At 35.9% G+C, this 20,309-nt stretch overlaps 2 protein-coding genes across 3 annotated transcripts; one reads left to right on the top strand and one right to left on the bottom strand.

Annotated features, from left to right (window-relative positions):
• Positions 1-522: 522 nt before the first annotated feature.
• On the bottom strand, positions 523-14,541 carry LOC144023234 (uncharacterized). Its single transcript, XM_077528432.1, has 18 exons — positions 14,325-14,541; positions 14,078-14,181; positions 13,713-13,988; positions 13,478-13,571; positions 13,202-13,269; positions 13,015-13,080; positions 12,625-12,777; positions 12,413-12,478; positions 12,198-12,326; positions 11,973-12,026; positions 11,735-11,806; positions 11,346-11,417; positions 11,163-11,234; positions 10,811-10,882; positions 10,628-10,699; positions 10,203-10,274; positions 9,897-9,960; positions 523-946 (listed from the first exon to the last, which is right to left on the bottom strand). The coding sequence occupies exons 1-18, from the start codon at positions 14,428-14,430 to the stop codon at positions 930-932; spliced, it is 1,629 nt and encodes a 542-aa protein (XP_077384558.1). The 5' UTR covers positions 14,431-14,541; the 3' UTR covers positions 523-929.
• On the top strand, positions 10,380-18,587 carry LOC144023235 (uncharacterized). 2 transcript variants are annotated; one of them, XM_077528433.1, is made up of 4 exons: positions 10,380-15,976; positions 16,125-16,208; positions 16,799-17,003; positions 17,944-18,587. In XM_077528433.1, exons 1-4 carry the CDS (start codon positions 15,899-15,901, stop codon positions 18,099-18,101), a joined length of 525 nt encoding a protein of 174 aa, XP_077384559.1. In that variant the 5' UTR covers positions 10,380-15,898; the 3' UTR covers positions 18,102-18,587. The 2 variants fall into 2 exon arrangements, with proteins under 2 accessions (XP_077384559.1, XP_077384560.1); XM_077528434.1 differs by having other exon boundaries at positions 10,381-16,046.
• The last annotated feature ends 1,722 nt before the right edge of the window (positions 18,588-20,309 follow it).

Here is a 20,309-nt window from a genome sequence, read left to right as displayed (position 1 = left end):
GTCCGCCATTTTGATTTATGATGGGATTTGTAGCCTTTTTTTGTGGCCTTTTTCAGGGGTCATATTTTAACTCCTCCTACAAAATTCATCCTACCGTCTTCTAACTTGGTGTGTTTCATCTTAAGATGTTTAAGATGCAAAGTTATCGAAAGTTTTTTGGAACTTTGCACAGGTCAGACCTGTCATGAACATGAATATTTTACAAATTCCTAGTGTAGTTTCCACTAAATTGCTCAACAGTACTTTTTACACATTTTATTAATGAAGCATTCCCTATTGCATGAATCACCTTCATTTGTGAAAATTGGAAGGCATACTTATGTGCACACAGATGCATGCATATTTTTTTAAATGATTAATTTCAGATATGTTATTGCTCAAATGTGATGTGACATGCCAACAATGATAGATTAAGTATTTCATACACTTGTCTATTTATATTTCTTAGTGAATAAATTATGGGAACATTGAAATCGATAAATCCAATCCGCAACCTTGGAGAATAGAAAACAAATTCTATCGTGAAGTTGTTAAGACATTTATTTAACTATAAACAAGTTGTGACATCCCCTGATCTAACCCTCCAACCGGGCAAGGAAAAACTCAAAAAAACCCATTTGGGGAAAAAGGGAGAAACCTTGAGAAGGGTCCACAGATGGAGAGAATCCCCCTTCCAGGATGACCAGGCTGCAATGGATGACACATGGACAACATTTCACAGATACAGTAGTATGGTGCTATACAATATTCGCTCAAAAACAACAAAGTCATTTTATTGAGATGAAGCGCTGTGACTCTTGCTCAGGCCCCGGTCTGGTGAGTCGATGTAGATTTCTCCATAGTAATGCCTCTGGGGAAATGGTCCACCTCAGATCTTGTCCCGGTCCGTCAGTGCAGAATCCATACAGCAAAAACGTCACACTCTTTCATCACCGCCTAGCCCCGTCTCCAAGCAGGATGTGGCGGCGGGCAAAAGAGAGGACAAGCGGTAGTCAAACAGGCAAATATATGCTTTTCAAAAATGTATTAGAAGTTTGAAGTTGAGATATAAACAAAACGGTCTCTCGTTGACATGTCAACATTTATACACAGGTAGAACCTCCAATTTTCACAGGTAGTGTACATGAAACATCTTTCACAAAAGTATGATGTCAGTATCAGTCTCACAAGTCAATGCCATAATATAAATGTTGGTACGCAAAAAGTTATATTCACAGAATTACATCATTTGACATCATTTTTTTTTCCATTTGTTTATTTTTTATTTTTTAAAATGGTACAGAACATATTAATGAACATTTACAAATGTAAATATGTGTAAGATTTTAGCTGTTTTAGTAATTTGCATCCCTTGTCCCATCGGCAGGAAGGTCCCCAAAGTGGGGACAGGATAGAGTAAAAGCAATTAAAAGAGGAAAAAATAAAAGAATAATACATAAAATACTATTGCCATCACCATAAAATACTTAGTTGTATTACATTTCTATAACAAAAACAGGGCCAATCACACACTACTAAGGATTACATTACAGGCAGCTGGAAAACTGCTTTCATTCAATGTTATGTTGACAGATTTGCTTTACAAATAGCCATGCTCTCAAATACTTAGAAAATAATGATATATTTAGCAATTCTCGTATTGTACTTGGTATGTAGTTCCATGTTTGTGATGAGCGATAGAAGGTAGCTTGACCAAAAGCAGTTTTCCTGAGTGGCACTTTCCAGTCACCCCGAGAGCCAGCTCTGGTTGAGCTATTAGAGTCGCTCTGAACAAACTGTAATAATGGTGGTGGAGCTTTACCATGAAAAATTTTGTAAACAAGGACACAATCAGTATATTTTACAATGTTTTCCCAGTTAAAAGGCCATACTTTTTCAGGATATGACAATGATGATATGTTTTTTTGTTTTGTTTTTTTGTCAAGTACTTTTAGGGCTTGTTTATAGGGCTTGTTTAATTTTAAAAGTATTAGGATTCAGTTACCGGTAATTTGTTCTGGAACGACATCCCTATAGGTTGACACCTTTGTAAATCTGAGTGTATAAAATATGTTAGTTTTTTGGATCATTATTCATACATTTATGTGTAAAAGAACACACAAGCCCTTCGTGATCACTGAAATATGTTGGTACAACTATAGATTTTACATCATAAAATTGAGTTTTTACATACACATGATCAATTTGTGTACCTTTTTCTGTCGTGGGTTCTCCAACAAGCTGAGAATACCCTCTGTCTGTTACAAATTTGCAGATTGTGGATGATTTTAGAAGATCATCATTGAAATCTCCCATGACAGCTATTGTGTTACTTTGAGGATCTAGCCAATCAAGGAGCTTTCCTAGATTTTCTTTAAATAAAGACATGGGATATGATGGTGGTCGATAAATGACTGCTACTAATATATTGTAAGTAGCACATTTGTAAGCCCAGCATTCCAAGTTCACATTTGGTAGTTTGAGAATGTCATATTTCATATTGTGTGCAATATACATGCCAACACCACCGTGTTGTTGGTGTTGCAAACCAACCAAAGCAGGGTGGTTGCCATTGTATGCTAAAGCACGTGGTGCACTATGAAAATTGTAACCATCAAGTTTGACTGCTTCCATTGAAAAAACAGGTGGTAGCCAGGTTTCTATAACAGCAATACAGTTAAGCTGCAAATGCTGTGTGCACAATCCCAGATCAAAAACATGACACGGCAAATTTTGCACATTCATCATGAATAAAGAAAAAGTATGTGTGTTGAATTTGGATTTTGTTTCATTTTCTATCAGGAATTTAGGCATGCTCTGAATTGCATCCTTAATGTGATCTTTACAATACAGAGCTTTATCTTCTAAATCTTGAATAACTAATCCTGCCAAACTGGTGACACGACTTAAGGCCACATACGCCTGTCCTGCAGAAAAAACTTTTTTGAGGGACACTACTACATTGTCAACTGTAATTCCTTGTACTTTATGTATTGTACAAGCCCACGCAAGTTTAAGTGGAAACTGTCTGCGCAACCCTCCTTGTTTTGTGACTCTTTCTTCTTCTGGCATTATCACAGTGGCACCCATTGAAATAAATGGATTGGAACCTGCAGATTGTTTCCTACTTTGGGCACCGATTTGATTATCATCAAATTTCACATACACTTTTTGAGGAAACTTATTATTTTGATAAGTAACAATATGTGTTACTGTACCACATACACCATTAACCAGACCATCCATAACATCAACATTCTTACACAACATAACCCGTGCATCTTTTCCCAACAACAATTTTTCGGCCAAACATGCATCATGTGCTTTAGCGTGATGTCCACTTTTTAACTCTAGTTTTCCTGTTTTTTTATTAGTGACAAAGTCCTGAGCATCTATCTCAATATATTCTGGACAAGTCTTAAATAGCTGTTGAATGTTGTGTTCATTTACTTGTTTATTAGTAGGAAATATGTGCAATGCTGAGCTGACTTCGCCAGTTTCACAACTTTTTAGAGTTTCTATGTCAGTTTTTAACATTGGGGTGCCTTTGGAACGAGTTCGTATTCTATTCAGCAACTCTGCAAAAACATGGTCTTTTTGCCTAACTATATCTTTCAATTCCACAAGTCTAAATCGATTAGACCACAAGTTAAAGCCAACATCATCTACATATAGGGGTTTCCCTTTTACCGGAGGTAATTGGAAAAAATCTCCAACAGCAATTACACTTACTTTACCAAAGGGGTGAACATCACCAGTTTGTTTAATTTGTCTTAACCTACCATGAATATATGATAACATTTTGTGATCAACCATAGATATTTCATCTATTATGAGAATTTGCAAATCACTATATTTAGCACGCAATGAATTAAGCTTTTCCTCACCCAATGGTGTGTAAGGTAAGCGACAATCTTTGCTTATGCTAAATGTATGATGAATAGTTGATGCATGCAAATTGTATGCAGCAATTCCTGTTGGAGCAGTTATCAAAACACAAACATTGTCAGGATGGCGGCAGACTGTTGACAACAGTCTTGTTGCTTCATATTGAATAGCTTTTATTAAATGGGTTTTTCCTGTCCCGGCACCACCTGTAATGAATACATGCAATGGATCGGGATTTTTCCCTGCTAACTTTTCTAAACACCACTGTCGTATTTGATAGAAAACAGACAATTGTGTCTTATTGAGAGATCTAATTAAAGCCAAGCCATCACTTCTGCTCATTATGTTATTTCTCTTTTCCAAATGTGCTATTTTTTGGTTACCTACAGCTAAATCCGGAATATTTTCTACTTCTTCTACTATCTGGTCTTTGTTTTTCCGTTCCTCCTCACATTGTAATCGTTCTAGCTCTTGCTCGGGGAACAGATCACACCAAGCATTTTCTAAAATGCCATCTGAATCAATCATATTCTGGATGGCTTCCAATTCATTTGCTTCTTTTTCAAATTTACTTCTGTTCAAATCAACAACCGACTTCACTGAATGTTTTGAACCATCATTAAATCTCACATGACCATTTTTGTAAAACTGTTCAAATAATTCGCAGTTGGGAGGTTTTAGCTGTGTATCTACCCGATATGGCAAAAACAATTGCATCCTACTTTGGTAAAACAATTCTGAATTTTTACTTTCAGAAAAGCGCATGTATCGAACTACTGCAGGTTTTGTTCGTGTTCTTTTTGCGATGAAACCGCAATCATTATTCAGTGTAATCCGATTTTGGCATTTCTCATTCTTACTCAAAACACGATATTCTGATGCAAATGTGGCCATACACATATCATTAAAAGTGGCATCATTGGGTCTATTTTTATACCGTTCTACTGTACTGGTCATCCACATGTCTTCCGTGGTAAGATTTTGTGATGCCGCCTTTTGCCGTAACACATTTAAAGGCAAACTTAGTTTCACTTGATTGTCCCCTGTTGGTACAAAGACAACTTTCCTTGAGCATTCCTTCAGATGCATATTTGTTAACCGATAGACTGCCTCTTGAGCAGAGACCTCTCTGTTCTGTAGATAAACACTACCGAGATTTTTTAATGCAGCCTTTGCAGAAACATTTCCATCTTTTGCGGCTTCACTTTGAGCATTTCTTAACAGTAATCCCATTTCCCTTTCTGACTTTGAAATATAAGAAATTATGTACACTATGCATGCATATGCATCAATAACGTATTGTATGTCCATGTTTGCATTCCAACATTTTAGCAGTGACTTATTGTACGGATTTACCCAAACCGCTTTAACGTCCCTTTTCAAAACAACATGTGTATTTCGACTAAAGCGTTGATATGCATCCTCAAACGTTTCTTGATTTATGCCGAGGCTTTCAAACAAATGTTCCACAGAGTCGAAGCTCGCGTTTTTATCTGAAAGAGCAGTCTTTACTGCTGTCATAATTTCTGCTGCTCTGATAGATTCTTGCTGTTCCTCATTTTTACATGCACATTTTGCTAAAGCATCTTTATCTACCTTACATTTGCATTGTTTTTTGTCATTTTCATCAGTTTTCTTACGACTAATAAATGTCCTACTGGATGCTGGCCTGGGATAATTGAAACGACAAACTGTGTTTTTCTTTTTACATGATTTGGTATGTTGCTTTGAATGCTCCTGTACAGACGTGACTATGTCTAATAATGCCTCATCTTCTGAAGGTAATTCACATGTTACATATTTATCGATAAATTCACATACTTCATCATCTGTGTTTTTGTCAATCAGTGGAGCATTGAAAATCCAAAAAAAGCAGTGAGTATGAGGTGAACCACGCTGCTGAAATTCCACCCTGTGAAAGTAATCCAGGATTTTACCAATTGGATGTAAATCAGACATAAGCACCTCGCGCAAAAAGATATGCCAGCGAAAATCAAAATATCGTGCAGCAGCTACGGGATTGTGACGAAGCAGTTCACATTTGTCTGCCCATTCTAACTCTTCTGCTGTCTGTGTTCTACCGTTATTTTTTAATATACTGTTCAGAAGGGTTTTCCACCGAATGTCAGCCGAAGAAAATGAACAAAACCAGGTAGGAACACCAAGCTGACGAACACAGGCAATCAGGTCTCGTTGTACTCCCTGCCAAAAAGCTGGGGTACCTCTTATAGGTTTAAGGAAACGATAACCTTCATCAAACTTTAATAAATCCCTCAATGATTCTTCATTTTTTAACATATCTTTGCTCAGCTTTTTAAATGTTTGACCTTTGTTTCCTTTGCGTAATGCAATGGATACATTTGAGATAACCTGCTCTATCTCAGACATGTACTGAGCAAAAAATATATATTCAACATTTTGTGCAAACCTTCCATCAGCATGTAAAATTCTGTTGTTGAAATAACGTGCCAAAGTAAGTCGATATTGCCTACTATCGTGGTATGTATTTCGTCCCTGTGGAAATAAGACTGGGAAGCATTTGGCTTCATTTGTATGATCAGAAAGCAATTTCACAGGATTATTGCCTTCTGCTGGTGCCAAATTTAAAACATCATCAAAGTACTGATCGAGCGCTTCCTGGCCAATATCAACAGGCATTAAACAGGTGTCTTGAAACATACAATGTTGTTGTCTATCATGCAAAAGGTCGTCTTCAACATTTGAGTTTTCACCACTTTCAACATTATTGATATTTTCTACAACTTCACCTTGTTCCCTACAAAACTCATTTATCCAGGTTTCGTTAAAATTAACATCTTTATAATGCACATTTGTTTGTTTTAAAATTTGTAATGCTTGTCTTATGCGCATCGTATCAACAAATTGGTATTCATAATAACCTTTATATGTTAATTTTCGCTTCAGTTTTACAGCCAATAAAGACCCTTCCATATTTGAACGAGGCAGCAAATTGTTTGTTTGCACAATATTTGCTGGAACACACGTCACTGGTCCATGTACTCCATTTTGCCCACCTTTAGGTAAAGCTAACATTTTCATAAATGGTATATGTAAGGCAATCAAATGTTGTTCCAAGCTATTCAAACATGCCAAGTCAGGTGGAATGGGTTGGACTGTCAAATTGTTATTTACGCATTCAGGAGGTATTTCGCCTTTAATAATCTTACCATTGCAGGTGAAGCAAATCCACAGCTGGCCTCTAGCTGACTGTAATGCCCTACATGGTACTACACAGTCCACACTACATTTGTGCAAATATTTTTCTGTTACACATTTTTCTGCTATTGCAGCTACTATTTTATTTTTCTTGTAATTATCGGTTTTATAAAATAAAACCTGGCGTCTAAATAACAATCTATGGCAGACGCTACACACAAATTCCGGCCCATTTTTCACTTTATCCCAAAAATTTTTCATAATGAAATCTATCTGTGTTGACTTCTCTTTAATTTTTTGCATCCTACATCTTGTAGCTGCCTTAACTTTTTTCTTGTGATCGGGATTACTATCATACTTACATTTACTTCGAAGTTTAACGCTTTTCCTGTGCAACACGTTATGCCAATAATTTATTGTGCTCATTTCTTTCACTTTTTCCTTATGCAATTCATTTAGCCGATATTTCTTTATACTCATTTCTTTCACTTTTTCCTTATGCAATTCATTTTGCCGATATTTCTTTATACTCATTTCTTTCACTTTTTCCCTATGTGTTTCATCTTGCCCATATTTATTTGCACTCATTTCTTTCATTTTTTTTCTATGCGGTTCGTTTTGCCAATATTTTTTTATACTCATGTCTTTGACTTTTTCTCTATGCACTGTGTTTTCACAATATTTCTTTACACTCAATTCTTTCACTTTTTCCCTTAGAAAAGGATTTTCCCAATATTTTTTTCTACTTTTGTCCCTAAGTTTGTCCCGATGCAATGCATTTAGGTGATATTTCGCAACACGCATTTCCTTTAGTTTATTTCTATGCGATACGTTGTCTTGATAATTAGTTTTCTTTTGATATCTATATTTCTGTATCAAATACTTTGAAATAAAACTATTACTCTTTGAATATTTTGTTTGCGCTATACCATCATCCTCAATATTCACAATTTCTTTCTTAATACTTAGTGTTCTGGTTAGATTCAAATTGTCAGTGTTGTTTACACTTTTAACACTTACTTGTATACATGAACCTTGAACTATATTTTGCCTTCTTAAATTATATGCTTCGAAGTTGGCCAGATAGGCTTTACACAATCCATAACACTTCTGCAGTTCTGGATGATACACACAAATAACAGTTTCATAATGATTACCATTGCTATTTTCTAGGTAAATTCCCTCTTTTGCTTTTGAACTATATTCTAACCACTTACCATCATAATATATAAATATATTGACTCCTAAACAATCTGCTGTTGCTTGAATTTCCACTTCAGTAGCCCAACTGCCAACATTTCGCATTTTTGATTTTTTTATATACTCATCCACTGAAGAGTACTCACTCCTTAAAAATGTTTCATACACAACTGCATTTGATTCCATTTGTTTTACAACAGCTAGTCTGATTTTTCTGTGGTTCTTTTGTGAACCACACACAGCTTGAGATACTGCTCGAAAGAAACAGTTCCCATCACCTATTATTTTCTCTTTCTGGCATGGAAGCCCTAGTAAACCACCATTTGCAGACTCCTCTACAACAAGTTTCTCTAAATCCCATTTAAATCGTGTACATAAATCTTGGACAACTTGTTTACCAATAGGTTTAAATTGCATCTTTTTATGAGTCACATTGCCCATTATCTGCACATCAGCATTAAGTGCAGTAGCGTCACAACTTTGCATTGTCCTTGAAACGCTACTTCTCAATGACATCTTACATTGCTGTGATACAGTAGAATCCTGTGTAGTAATTTTTACATCCTTTACAGAGGGTTTAGCTTGTTGACCCACTGAACATTGAGCCATTGCTTGTAGTGTGTCTCCCTTATGAAAACCATTCAAGCTTCTGTCATCATAACGCTCTAAAGCATGACTTGAAGCTCCAAATGACACTGGTTGGGAATGTACTTTTTCTGCCTCGGTGTACGCATGGAGCTCAAATATTGTGCTGTTATTATCCAAACCTAAATTACGTGTAACTTCAGCCAGGGAATCCAATACAATCATGCCAACACCCTTTACAGAGTGTTCATATGACCTTGTCTGTGTCCGCACAACATGAAAACCTGAAAACTCAAAAAACGTTTGCCCTCTACATGTCTTTTTTGTCAAATTACATATATGATCATAAACATCTTGAAGACAATTAAAGTAAACTATAACACTTTTACCATCACCATCTGGCATTCCACTAGCACTGCGAGCATGGGAATCAAATACTGCATACTGTCCATTTTTGCAAATGATTGCACATGTATAACAACCCATGGTCAGCAAACATAAATCAACTTGATCATGTATCTTTTGCAATCCTTTTAAAATAGTAACGTCTTGACATTCCACAATAATTGTTTTATCGACCATCGGTATAAATCCAGACACCACATCTATTTCCTTAAACTCAAACAGCGTTCCTTCTAAAACCAGCTGCTTTGGCAAGTCTGGCACCATTAAATAGTTATGTGAGCTACTGAACTTGTCACTATTCTTCAATAATGTATACAAACGATCACCTAAAACAAGAACTTTGTCTAAATCTTCTGAACACCATGAAAACGCACTACTAGCTGTGTGATTTGCTAGACCCACATACGCTATAGCCATACACTGCTTACCTGGATGGTTCAACCGACTGTCTCCTTGATGAAAAGACCCATTCACACTTCTGCATTGACACTCTAGAGCATCACTTGGAGCTCCGAATGATATTGAATGAACATTAATACTGGAGCTGTCAGTATGTGCATAACTGTCATATGCTGTGTTCATATCAGTCAAGAATGAATTACATGTAACATCACCTTCTAAAACATAACACATAGATGTATTTGCATTACCAATGGTCTTACTTTGTATACGCTTGGGACTGATCTTGGCTGCATGCTCCATGCGAGAAGTCCTCTCCCTCGGCAACTATAGGTATATGACAAAAAAATACATTTTAACAAACGATTCATTTATTAATTTAACATTACACAACATCACGGAACATGCATAGCATACACGTGGCAGAAAATGGTTACATATGTTATCTATGTTTTTACTACTTCAACATTCGCCCAGATGAATGGCAACATCTTCAACAACAAACTACATCACTACATAGAAAACAATGTACTTTTATGGAACTTGTCATTTTAATGCAGAACACCAACCTCCTCCTGCACAGCGTCTTTCACAACACTGGAACAAGACAAACTTGCATCCACCACTGGTCTTTGTGTTACCTATTAAACAAAAAACAAAACAAAACAAAAGTAATCCATACTTGCTATGTGAACGTATACAACAGCAACAAGGGTAGGCGATGAAATGATGTTGCATGTTCCAACAATCCATCCAACAAACAACTCTATGTTTTCATGGTTATATATATATTACTTATGCATACTTAAGCAACATTACAAAATTCACTTCTTTCACCCTCATTAGTTTACTTGATTTATACATAAATTTCCAATATTGCTAAAGCTTAAACAATGTGCTAAATCAATAACATAAATAACAACAACCATGCATCACTAATAAGCACTTATCATAATTTTCTTTCTTTTCTGAAATTGTAAAGCAAGAAACAAACCTCTTGCTGCACAACCTCTTCCACAACACTGGAAAAACAAAGACTGGCATCCACCACCATCCTTTGTGTTGCCTGCAAAACAACAACTACAAATTAACTTATATCATTTATATAACAATTGTCTCTCATTGCTACAAAACATGTTCTCTTCTTTAAGGTGACTTTCTAAAGCAGGCCACAAACCTCCTCCTGCACAACCTTTTCCACACCACTGGAACAAGACAAACTTGCATCCACCAACGGCCTTGGTGTTGCCTATTAAACACAATAACAAAAGTAATACATACTTTGAATGTATACAACAGCAAAAAGGTTACGACTGTGTGTTTTTGTTGTTGTTTTACTATTACTTGCCCATTACAAAGTACACTTAATTCCTCCTCACTAGTCTGCTTGATTATACATAAATTACCAGTATTGTTAATGCTTAAACAATGTGTTAGATCAATAACATAAATAACAACAACCATACATCACTAATAAGCACTTATCATAATTTTCTCTCTTTTCTGAAATTCTAAAGCAAGAAACAAACCTCTTGCTGCACAACCTCTTCCACAAAACTGGAAGAACAAAGACTGGCATCCACCACCATCCTTTGTGTTGCCTGCAAAACAACAACTACAAATGAACTTATATCATTTATATAACAATAGTCACTCATTGCTACAAAACATGTTCTCTTTTTTAAGGTGACATTCTAAAGCAGGCCACAAACCTCCTCCTGCACAGCCTTTTCCACACCACTGGAACAAGACAAACTTGCATCCACCAACGGCCTTGGTGTTGCCTATTAAACACAATAACAAAAGTAATACCTACTTAGAATGTATACAACAGCAAAAAGGTTAGATAATGAAATGATGTTACATACTCCACTGAGCCAACAAACTACTGTGTATGTTTTTTTTTTTTATTGTTTTACTATTACTTGCACATTACAAAGTACACTTAATTCCTCCTCACTAGTCTACTTGATTATACATAAATTACCAATATTGTTCATTCTTAAACAATGTGCTAGATCAATAACATAAATAACAACAACCATACATCACTAATAAACACTTATCTCTCTTTTCTGAAATTCTAAAGCAATAAACTAACCTCTTGCTGCACAACCTCTTCCACAACACTGGAAGAACAAAGACTGGCATCCACCACCATCCTTTGTAATGCCTGCAAAACAACAACTACAAATGTACTTATTTATATTACAATAACTATTGTTACTCATTGCTATAAAACATTTTATTCTCCCCTTCTCAAACTGAATAACAGCAATTATAAACTAGTCTAATATTTACATTACTCCCCAATAAAAAATACAAATAAAAACACAAACCTGTGACTTTGTCCTTTTGAAAACAACTCTCTGTTGATATCTCACATTTGATTTCTAATGAAAGACAAAAAATATATATATTTATATATTCCACACATGCAGATTACAGCTTCTTTAGACAATTATACACAATTTAAATGTTATCAATCAAGAAGAATGTGTCACGTAAATGACTGGACTCACTTAATGACAACACCTGAACCATGACATTTACATGAAAATTACCTTTTTGTCTCTTGGAGCAGCCTTCACAGGGCTGGACAGATCTGATGGTTTTATCTTATCCATCGCACCCAACATTTCACTGCTGAACCAAACTGGGGTTAGAGGAATAAAACATTCCTTTAGCACAACCTGTGAAATACACATTTTGAAAATATGTTACTGAATGCATCTTGTCTATAACAAATACACTATATAATTATTCTAAACAAACTAACGTTAGGCTGAATTTTCCTCTTTTTGGGAACCCCATCACAGGATTGTTCAAGTCCTGCTTGCGTCCTCTGCAATGACAGACATCATCATTTTTATTTATCAACCTATACTGACCTTTACTTTGCTCAACTTTGGAGAATCTAATGTAAAACAAATATATCACAACACTAAAAACTACAACAACAACCAAGCTATTACAATATGCAACCATTACCTTCCTGCCTGGTCCAACAACAGTCCACTCAAACGGGTTCAATCGACGAAGAACCAAAGTCTCACCCTTAACCACAATTTTTGGAATAGTTTTAACCGCTGGTGGCCTCGATGCTACTTGTATCTCCAACTTAGGTGTTTGGAGGTCAAGTTGCTGATAAAAAAAAAAAAAAATAAAAATAACAAGAAGAAAAATATTTATGTTACTTATATATCACTGATATTTGCCTAAATCATGATTCACAAACAGCATTATATAAAATACATATCTAAATACATATATACTGCATTCAGAAAAATGTACATATTTCCATACAACTACACAATTTAAGCACATTACAAACGTAATACAAAACTACAATGAAACAAATTACAGTATAAAATGGCTAACCTGATGAACACCATCACACATCAACTGCACAAGAATACTCATCCCATGATCATCACTCAAGTGCACCTGCAAAAATAAGTAACAATTTTATAACACTACTAACCTATTTTATTCCAGTACTACCATACAAATCTAATCAATGTGTATATCCAATGATTCTGAATTATTATACCATAATGGAACTTACACCATCTTTACTCCACAGCTTCAAGTTCTTCAAAGGGAAGAACGCTGCAGTAGACATGTACTTGACCCCTTAAAAAGACATTGGGAGAGAACATCCTTCATTATGATTTTCTCCTATAGTCATCAATAATTTTATATCTATGTTTATTACCTATTAAAGTCTTTTTACATTCACAGTTTATATTCTGTAGGATGCACAGTTTACAGTGTAACAAAAACGCACACCATATGATAAAACATGTAAGACCTAACTGAATGTCATTATCTAGTAACTCACCCATACGTGCTGACACACGATGAAACTCCTGACGCAAGTAATCCTGCTGAGTCACATCCACGGTTAGACGTGGAGGAAAGTCCAAGACAAACACCTATTCAAAACAAGCAGCGTTTATAACTTACGTTTGTACTATTTTACCCATGAAAATATTTCCACATCACACTGCAATCGTGTATACTATACACCTCATAATAGTATTACAAATCTATTAATAAACATAATATACATGTACCTTATTAGGCCAGCGACCACAGACATTACCAAGGAGTCTGCAGAAATCTGCTCCTGCCTCGTCAGGGGTGCGGCTGGATGTCAGGTTATTGCTAGGAGCCAAAAGACAAACCACGTCTGGAGTTCTAGGCACAACAGCATGCTGCACCTCAGTAGTCAACTCGGTTGCACAAGCTCCGGGTGTCGACATGACGCCAAAGGAAAAAGAATCCTTTGGCATCTCCACAAAACCATCTGCGATGCTCCGTAGGTGCGAGTCTCCAATGAGCAAGACAAACTATATGACATAATGTACAGTATTTAATTTAGCACAATCAGTATCCATTGCACTTTTTTCTTAAATGTAGAACTAGAAACCATGTATACCTTCTTGTTTGGACACTCAGAGGGTATGACCAACTTGTGGCTTCGACCAGTAACGCAAGAAATTGGCCATTCTTGCACTTTGTGACGGCCACCAGTACCACCACCTATTAGCACATACAGAAATAATCATTATTGAATTACATTTCATGACAACAAAGGAAATAAAACACTGTTTAAATTTTTCTCCGCAATAATTCATCGGACGTCTTCGTGCTTAAAATATTACATACAAATGGTAGCTACTTACGTGCGCAAGTTGCATGAAATGGTTGCTGAACATCACCAAGTCGAAGACGTTCAGTCATCCTCCTCTTGGCTGCCTCCGAACGATGATAGCCTTTCCCCCGAGGCATTTAAGAAGCTAACAATCTACACTCCTACTACAATAAATATTTAATATACAATTACCTGTTACTACTAACTAAATAAATAAATACATAAATAAATAAATAAATAAATAAATAAATAAAAACACTAGAGGATACTCCAACAGCTGAAATAACGTTTGTGGAAATCTTGCTGTCTGTGCTCTCTGAATCTGCTGACGCAAAACCAGTGAAGAACAACAAGAGGAAGTCTCTTTCAGTGACAGTGGTTTAAATGTAGCCGCCCTTGAAAGAGTCAGACTTTTGACCAATAAGAACAGAAGGGGCGGGCAAAATATGATACTTCTATGAAATTTAAACATCAACACTGTTACACAATGAAATTTAAACATCAACACTTTTATACTACTACTTTTATGTTTTGTAAGCTATGTGCATTCTGTTTGTTTCCTATTGCCTTTGCTAATGATTACAATTCCCTCACATGTACAAGCAAAGTTTATATAATTTTTTGCACTCCAATTTCACAATTAACAGCATTTCTTTTACTTACTATGGATACTTGTAATGCTAACTGATAGTATGTAGAAAATATTGCTTTTTTATCTATCAACATCTATATCCATACATTCCTGTGTTTTCTTGTCAATAAATTAAAGATACTGATGTTTCAAATGCTACTTAGAAAATTGTATTATATATCATAACATGTCACTATCAATACTTTCATTGTAGCACACAACATAGATACAATTATTATTCTTACTAACAGTCACTCACCACTTGTGATCATGCTTTTTTATCAACTTTTATTAGCTCAGTGGCAACATGAAGGACAATATACTCTATAACTAAGTTGGCTGGACTGATAACATCCTGGTATATAGCTTAAATACAATCGGCATCAGTTATAGACAGATTTTTGCTATTTGTACAACTACCCTAAATAGCAAGGCTCAACTGTAAATACATTTTTGCTAAGAATAACTCACATGCAAATGGAAAGTGGCAACACTGTCCATATGAGTTCCGAGCGTGTTATATCTACCTGTCTTTCATATATATATTATTTCTAGAATGTACTGTGTGACACAATTAATGAAGTTATTGGACATTATTTCACACCATATTGTGTTTGTGTTACCAATAGCTGAATGAGTGTCATATTCAGCACATTTATGTTTGTCTTTTTTTCCCCCCCAACAATCCATAACTTTAGCTTGTGTGTAAAATAATAACATGCTGATCCATTCCGTGTTCTAATTGATTGGTCACCTAAAAACTACTTTTGAAATTACACATTTCTTTTTTTTGATTTTGGCCATCTGATTAATTGGTAAGACATTACTCATATTATTATTATTTTTTTGTACCTTACAAGATTATCTCTTGTGCCACATTAAACCCCTTTGCGGGCCTGAGCCAAACCACGGTCCATACATTTGATACCACTCCTTTATTTCAATGGTCAAGTACTTCATAACCACACCTACTTATGCTTGTCCTTGCATATATAGTAGACAACAAAGAGCTCTTTCAACAAAGAACATTTCCATCTACAAAGTCATACAAGGTAAGCACTCTGTAAATTCTGCCATCACTACACTTCAATTCCTACATTATCACTTCAAATACCAACAATGGTTAATACAGCTACAAATTTCTTGTATGTTTATGAAATCTGACACTGTATTTATTTCTACTCCTTTGCTTTTCTACAGAACATGGACAAATCACCGAGCAAATTCTCTTCTGATAAAGACCCTCTAATCATCTCCATACGCAAAGATTGCCAACTTTTTTCCGTAAGTATACAATAAATAAACTAAACAGGACTACTTTCTCAATCATATACAGTATGCCATACATATATGTATTAAGTTCTCATTTTTTGACAGGTTTGTTAAAGGCACCTTTTGTGTGTTTTTCTGTTTGTAATGTTTCTCCACGAGCACGTCTAGCCATTGATATCATGTAGAACACATACGCTAACCTTTTAGAGACAATTTAAGCTTACTTGCACAGTAGCCACTATCTTAACCACTTAATTCACATGTCTAATTGACAACTTATTACTTGTAGTGAAATGGTACTTTGTGCGTCTTGTGCATTTTCCTGAAGACTGCTTTTCAACTCTTTCCTTAAAACCAATACATGCAGTACTGTTATACTGTATCAATATATATGTCCGTGTGTATATATTTGTATATTCTTTCAAATAAACTCGTTTGTTTTTTTTTTGGTTTTTTTTTTTTAAATAAACTCGTTTTGACACACACAACCATTGAGTAACATGCTACACAACCACAAAGTTTTGCACCAACACGTTACCTCTGCTATTTAGATTCATGGAATCTAACATGACTGATTTTCATTGAATGCTTTGTCATTACAGTATGCATGCATTGATCATGCTTTCAGTCGCAACGACTTATACCAGCGCAGCCTTGATCTTCATTCCCAAATGATGAACCAACTAGTCCATGTGACTCGAGTCAATCGAGCACTTGAAAAACAGATGGACTTCAAAACCAAGCGTGTGAAAGAACTCGAGACTGCATTGGATATAAAGGATGCATGTGATGCATTTGTCCGTGATGGTAAGCTATATGACATGGAAGACACACAAACACTAACACAGCAAGCATCCCCATCCTACACATTGTGTATAATGAATGACATGTTTGACAATGGACATTTTTACATTTTTTTTGTTAATGCACGTTCCTTTTTTTCTGTTAGGAATATCTTGAAGGTAACATTGGACTGTTAACTGAAACACTGACTGATTATTGAGCCGCAATTTCTCAATGTATATAATGTGAATACATACTACACTTGATTACTTTCTAATGTGACTGATATCATGTAGCTGTGCTGTGATCTTGCCCTCTTTCATCCACTGATAAACACTTCAAAATTCTTTTTTTTTTTTTTTGTATCTTCTCAAAACAACTGACATATTCATGGAAAAGATTTAAATTCTATCATTATTAATTACTATTATTATGTTTATGTCTTTGCCCCTGATTCTGATGTTTCTATACCATAGATTTTTTTAGATTTTTTTTTGGGACATACTGTGACTTGACCTTTACAATACTAATTTTTACTAAGAAGAAATCAATCACACACCACAATATTTTATACTTATCCTGCATGTATCTGGACACACCATGCCAAATTTTACACTTACATAACCATTTATGTACTTGTTGTATCCTTACTTTTATTCATCATTTCATCACACAATCCTAAAACATTGCTTTTTGACCCTGAGGATTCAACTATACCATTTTTGCGTGTCTTATTACTTTACTGATCCAAGCTATATTATTTATTAACGGGCAAAAACTATGAATATACGATCACCGTCAAATATTACGTCTGTAATATCCATATACAGTGCATTACATAATATGCATTTGTATTAAGACACTACCATGCTACAAATATGCACACGACTGTTCTGTAAACTACACCTTAGACAACCACACTTCAAAGATCTAACATGATTCTTCATTCTTTTTTGTTCTACAGATGTATCAAATGCTGCCACACAGACAGAAGAAGCCACTGAGGACATGCACGAAGACGATGATCACAATATAACAGGACAGGTTAACCCCCCTGAAGTTTTAGCCCGCAGGTCAAAGCGTCCTAAGACTAATTCATCCATGGAGGTTACATTATCCTAAGACAGACTATGTGCTAACCCAAACTCTTTGACCCCAAGGGATTCATCTGTCCCAGAAAACTTTTACACTCAAGAGTTTATCTGTCCTAGGACGCTGTTAACCCCAGGTTAAAGTGTTATTTAATCTGTCCTGTTACAACAGCTATACATAAACAGCTGCATTCCTCTCCTGTTCCATCTCTCACACTTCTTTCATCTCTTTTTCTCCTCTACTTATACCTATGCTTGCTCATGTGCTTTTTTCCCCTTTAGATGATGTCATTGGTTAGCCTGCTTCAAAGCTACATTTTTTATTTAATAACTGTCACACATTTACTGTTTGCTGGACCCTACAAAACTGTCACAATACTTCACTATGTCTTGAATACATATGTGTTGCACAGCGACACCACATTAAGAGTCATCAAAAAGCTTTTTATTTGATCACACACGATCTCTGTGGCATTCAATGTTTTCAAATAAACAGATGCTGGTTTTGAATATCAAACGAGCGACTTTTCATGAAACTTTGCACACACATCAGAAAGTCCACACTTTTGAATTTATTTTGGGTGTTGTGCATCATTTTTGGCCTTGCACCTATTTACACACAAGGCACGGCAAATGCCTTTGTATTTTCCATGGTCCTTTTCTATTTAACAGTACCCCAACGTGCAAGTCCCCCGACTTGCATATACCCCAACGTGGCCCGGGTTGCGAGGGCCCTTTATAGCTGCTCGCAGCTCTAGTTATTATTCTTATTCTTATTATTCTTCTCCGCAAACAATCGCATTTTTGAGACACTAAACGTGACCGAAAACTCACCAAACTTTACACGCACATCAGGCCTGGCGAAAAATTTGATATTTTAAAGTCGCCATACATGATAACAGAAAAATGGCTCCTTAGCGCCCCCTACATAGGTTAAACGGATCCCTGTCCCGCTACGATTGTCCGATGGCTATGAAAATTGTGTGGCACCTGTAGCACATCCCAATGAACAAAAACCTCTTTGAAGTGTGTACCCTAAAATAGACAGAAAGTGAGGTATGAGTATTAAAATGTCCAATTTTTGCCAATTTTTGCACATTTACAGGGGTCATACTTTTGCCCGCCTCTCCTACACGGTTAACCCGATTGACTTCAAACTTGGGATGTACCATCTCAACACCTGGGACAACATCATTGTGAAAAATGAAAAGTTTTTGATATACTATATGACGGCGGCGGCGCATCAAATTTAGAGTTTAAAAATTCTTACTTCACGAAGCATTGCCGGTTGTACGTTTAATCTAGAGCTACGAAAATTGGTACACATATGTAACAGGCTATGACCTACAAAAAACTCTTTTTGAACCATATGCTAAACCTAACAGGAAGTCCACCATTTTGATTTATTTTGGAACGTGTTGCCATTTTTTTGGCCATTTCATTGGGGTCTTATTTTAACGAACTCCTCCTACAGTGTTTATCCGATCATCTTCAAACTTGGTGTGATTCATCTTAAGATGTTGAAGATGAAAAGTTATTGAAAGCTTTGTATTTCGTCGCACGCTGTTGTCATGGCATGCACTGTTTTTAAAGGAAAAAAAATATCCTTAAAGAAGCATTCCCATTTGTACGAAGCAGCTAGAGCTACGAAAATTTGTAGACATATGTAACAGCCCAAGATGTACAAAAAAGTCTCTTGGTGCCCTGTGCTAAACCCAACAGGAAGTCCCCCAGGGGCCGGGCATCACATTTTGAGCTAAAAAACTCCTCTTTAACAAAGCATACCCGGCTGTACGTTTCACCTAGAGTTACCAACATTTGTAGAGGTATATAACAGCCCTCGAGGTACAAAAAACTCTTTTTGAACCATATGCTAAACCTAACAGGGCGTCCGCCATTTTGATTTACTTTGGAATGTGTTGCCATTTTTTTTGGCCATTTCATAGGGGTCATATTTTAACAAACTCCTCCTACAGAGTTTATCCGATCATCTTCAAACTTGGTGTGATTCATCTTAAGATGTTGAAAATGAAAAGTTATTGAAAGTTTTTTATTTCGTCACACGCTGTTATCGTGGCATGCACTTTTTGCAAAGGAAAAAAATCCTTCTTAATGAAGCATTCCCAGTTGTACGAAGCAGCTAGAGCGACGAAAAATTGTAGACATATGTAACAGCCCAGGATGTACAAAAATGTCTCTTGGTGCCATGTGTTAAACGCAACAGGAAGTCCCCCAGGGG

The sequence above is a fragment of the Festucalex cinctus genome, chromosome 8 (assembly GCF_051991245.1).
Source record: "Festucalex cinctus isolate MCC-2025b chromosome 8, RoL_Fcin_1.0, whole genome shotgun sequence".
Taxonomy (NCBI): Eukaryota; Metazoa; Chordata; class Actinopteri; order Syngnathiformes; family Syngnathidae; genus Festucalex; species Festucalex cinctus.
The sequence above is the reverse complement of the archived record's forward strand: the minus strand, read 5'-3'. Positions and strand labels throughout refer to the sequence as shown.

Excerpts from the sequence above, each read along its gene's own strand:
- LOC144023234 (XM_077528432.1), bottom strand. The coding sequence starts at position 14,430 with ATGCCTCGGGGGAAAGGCTATCATCGTTCGGAGGCAGCCAAGAGGAGG. Across the intron at positions 12,027-12,197 it reads CTGCTCCAAGAGACAAAAAG|AAATCAAATGTGAGATATCA; the intron begins GTAATTTTCATG and ends GTCTTTCATTAG. Across the intron at positions 11,418-11,734 it reads AAGAGGTTGTGCAGCAAGAG|GCAACACCAAGGCCGTTGGT; the intron begins GTTAGTTTATTG and ends TGTGTTTAATAG.
- LOC144023235 (XM_077528433.1), top strand. The coding sequence starts at position 15,899 with ATGCTTGTCCTTGCATATATAGTAGACAACAAAGAGCTCTTTCAACAA. Across the intron at positions 15,977-16,124 it reads CATCTACAAAGTCATACAAG|AACATGGACAAATCACCGAG; the intron begins GTAAGCACTCTG and ends GCTTTTCTACAG. Across the intron at positions 16,209-16,798 it reads AAGATTGCCAACTTTTTTCC|TATGCATGCATTGATCATGC; the intron begins GTAAGTATACAA and ends TTGTCATTACAG.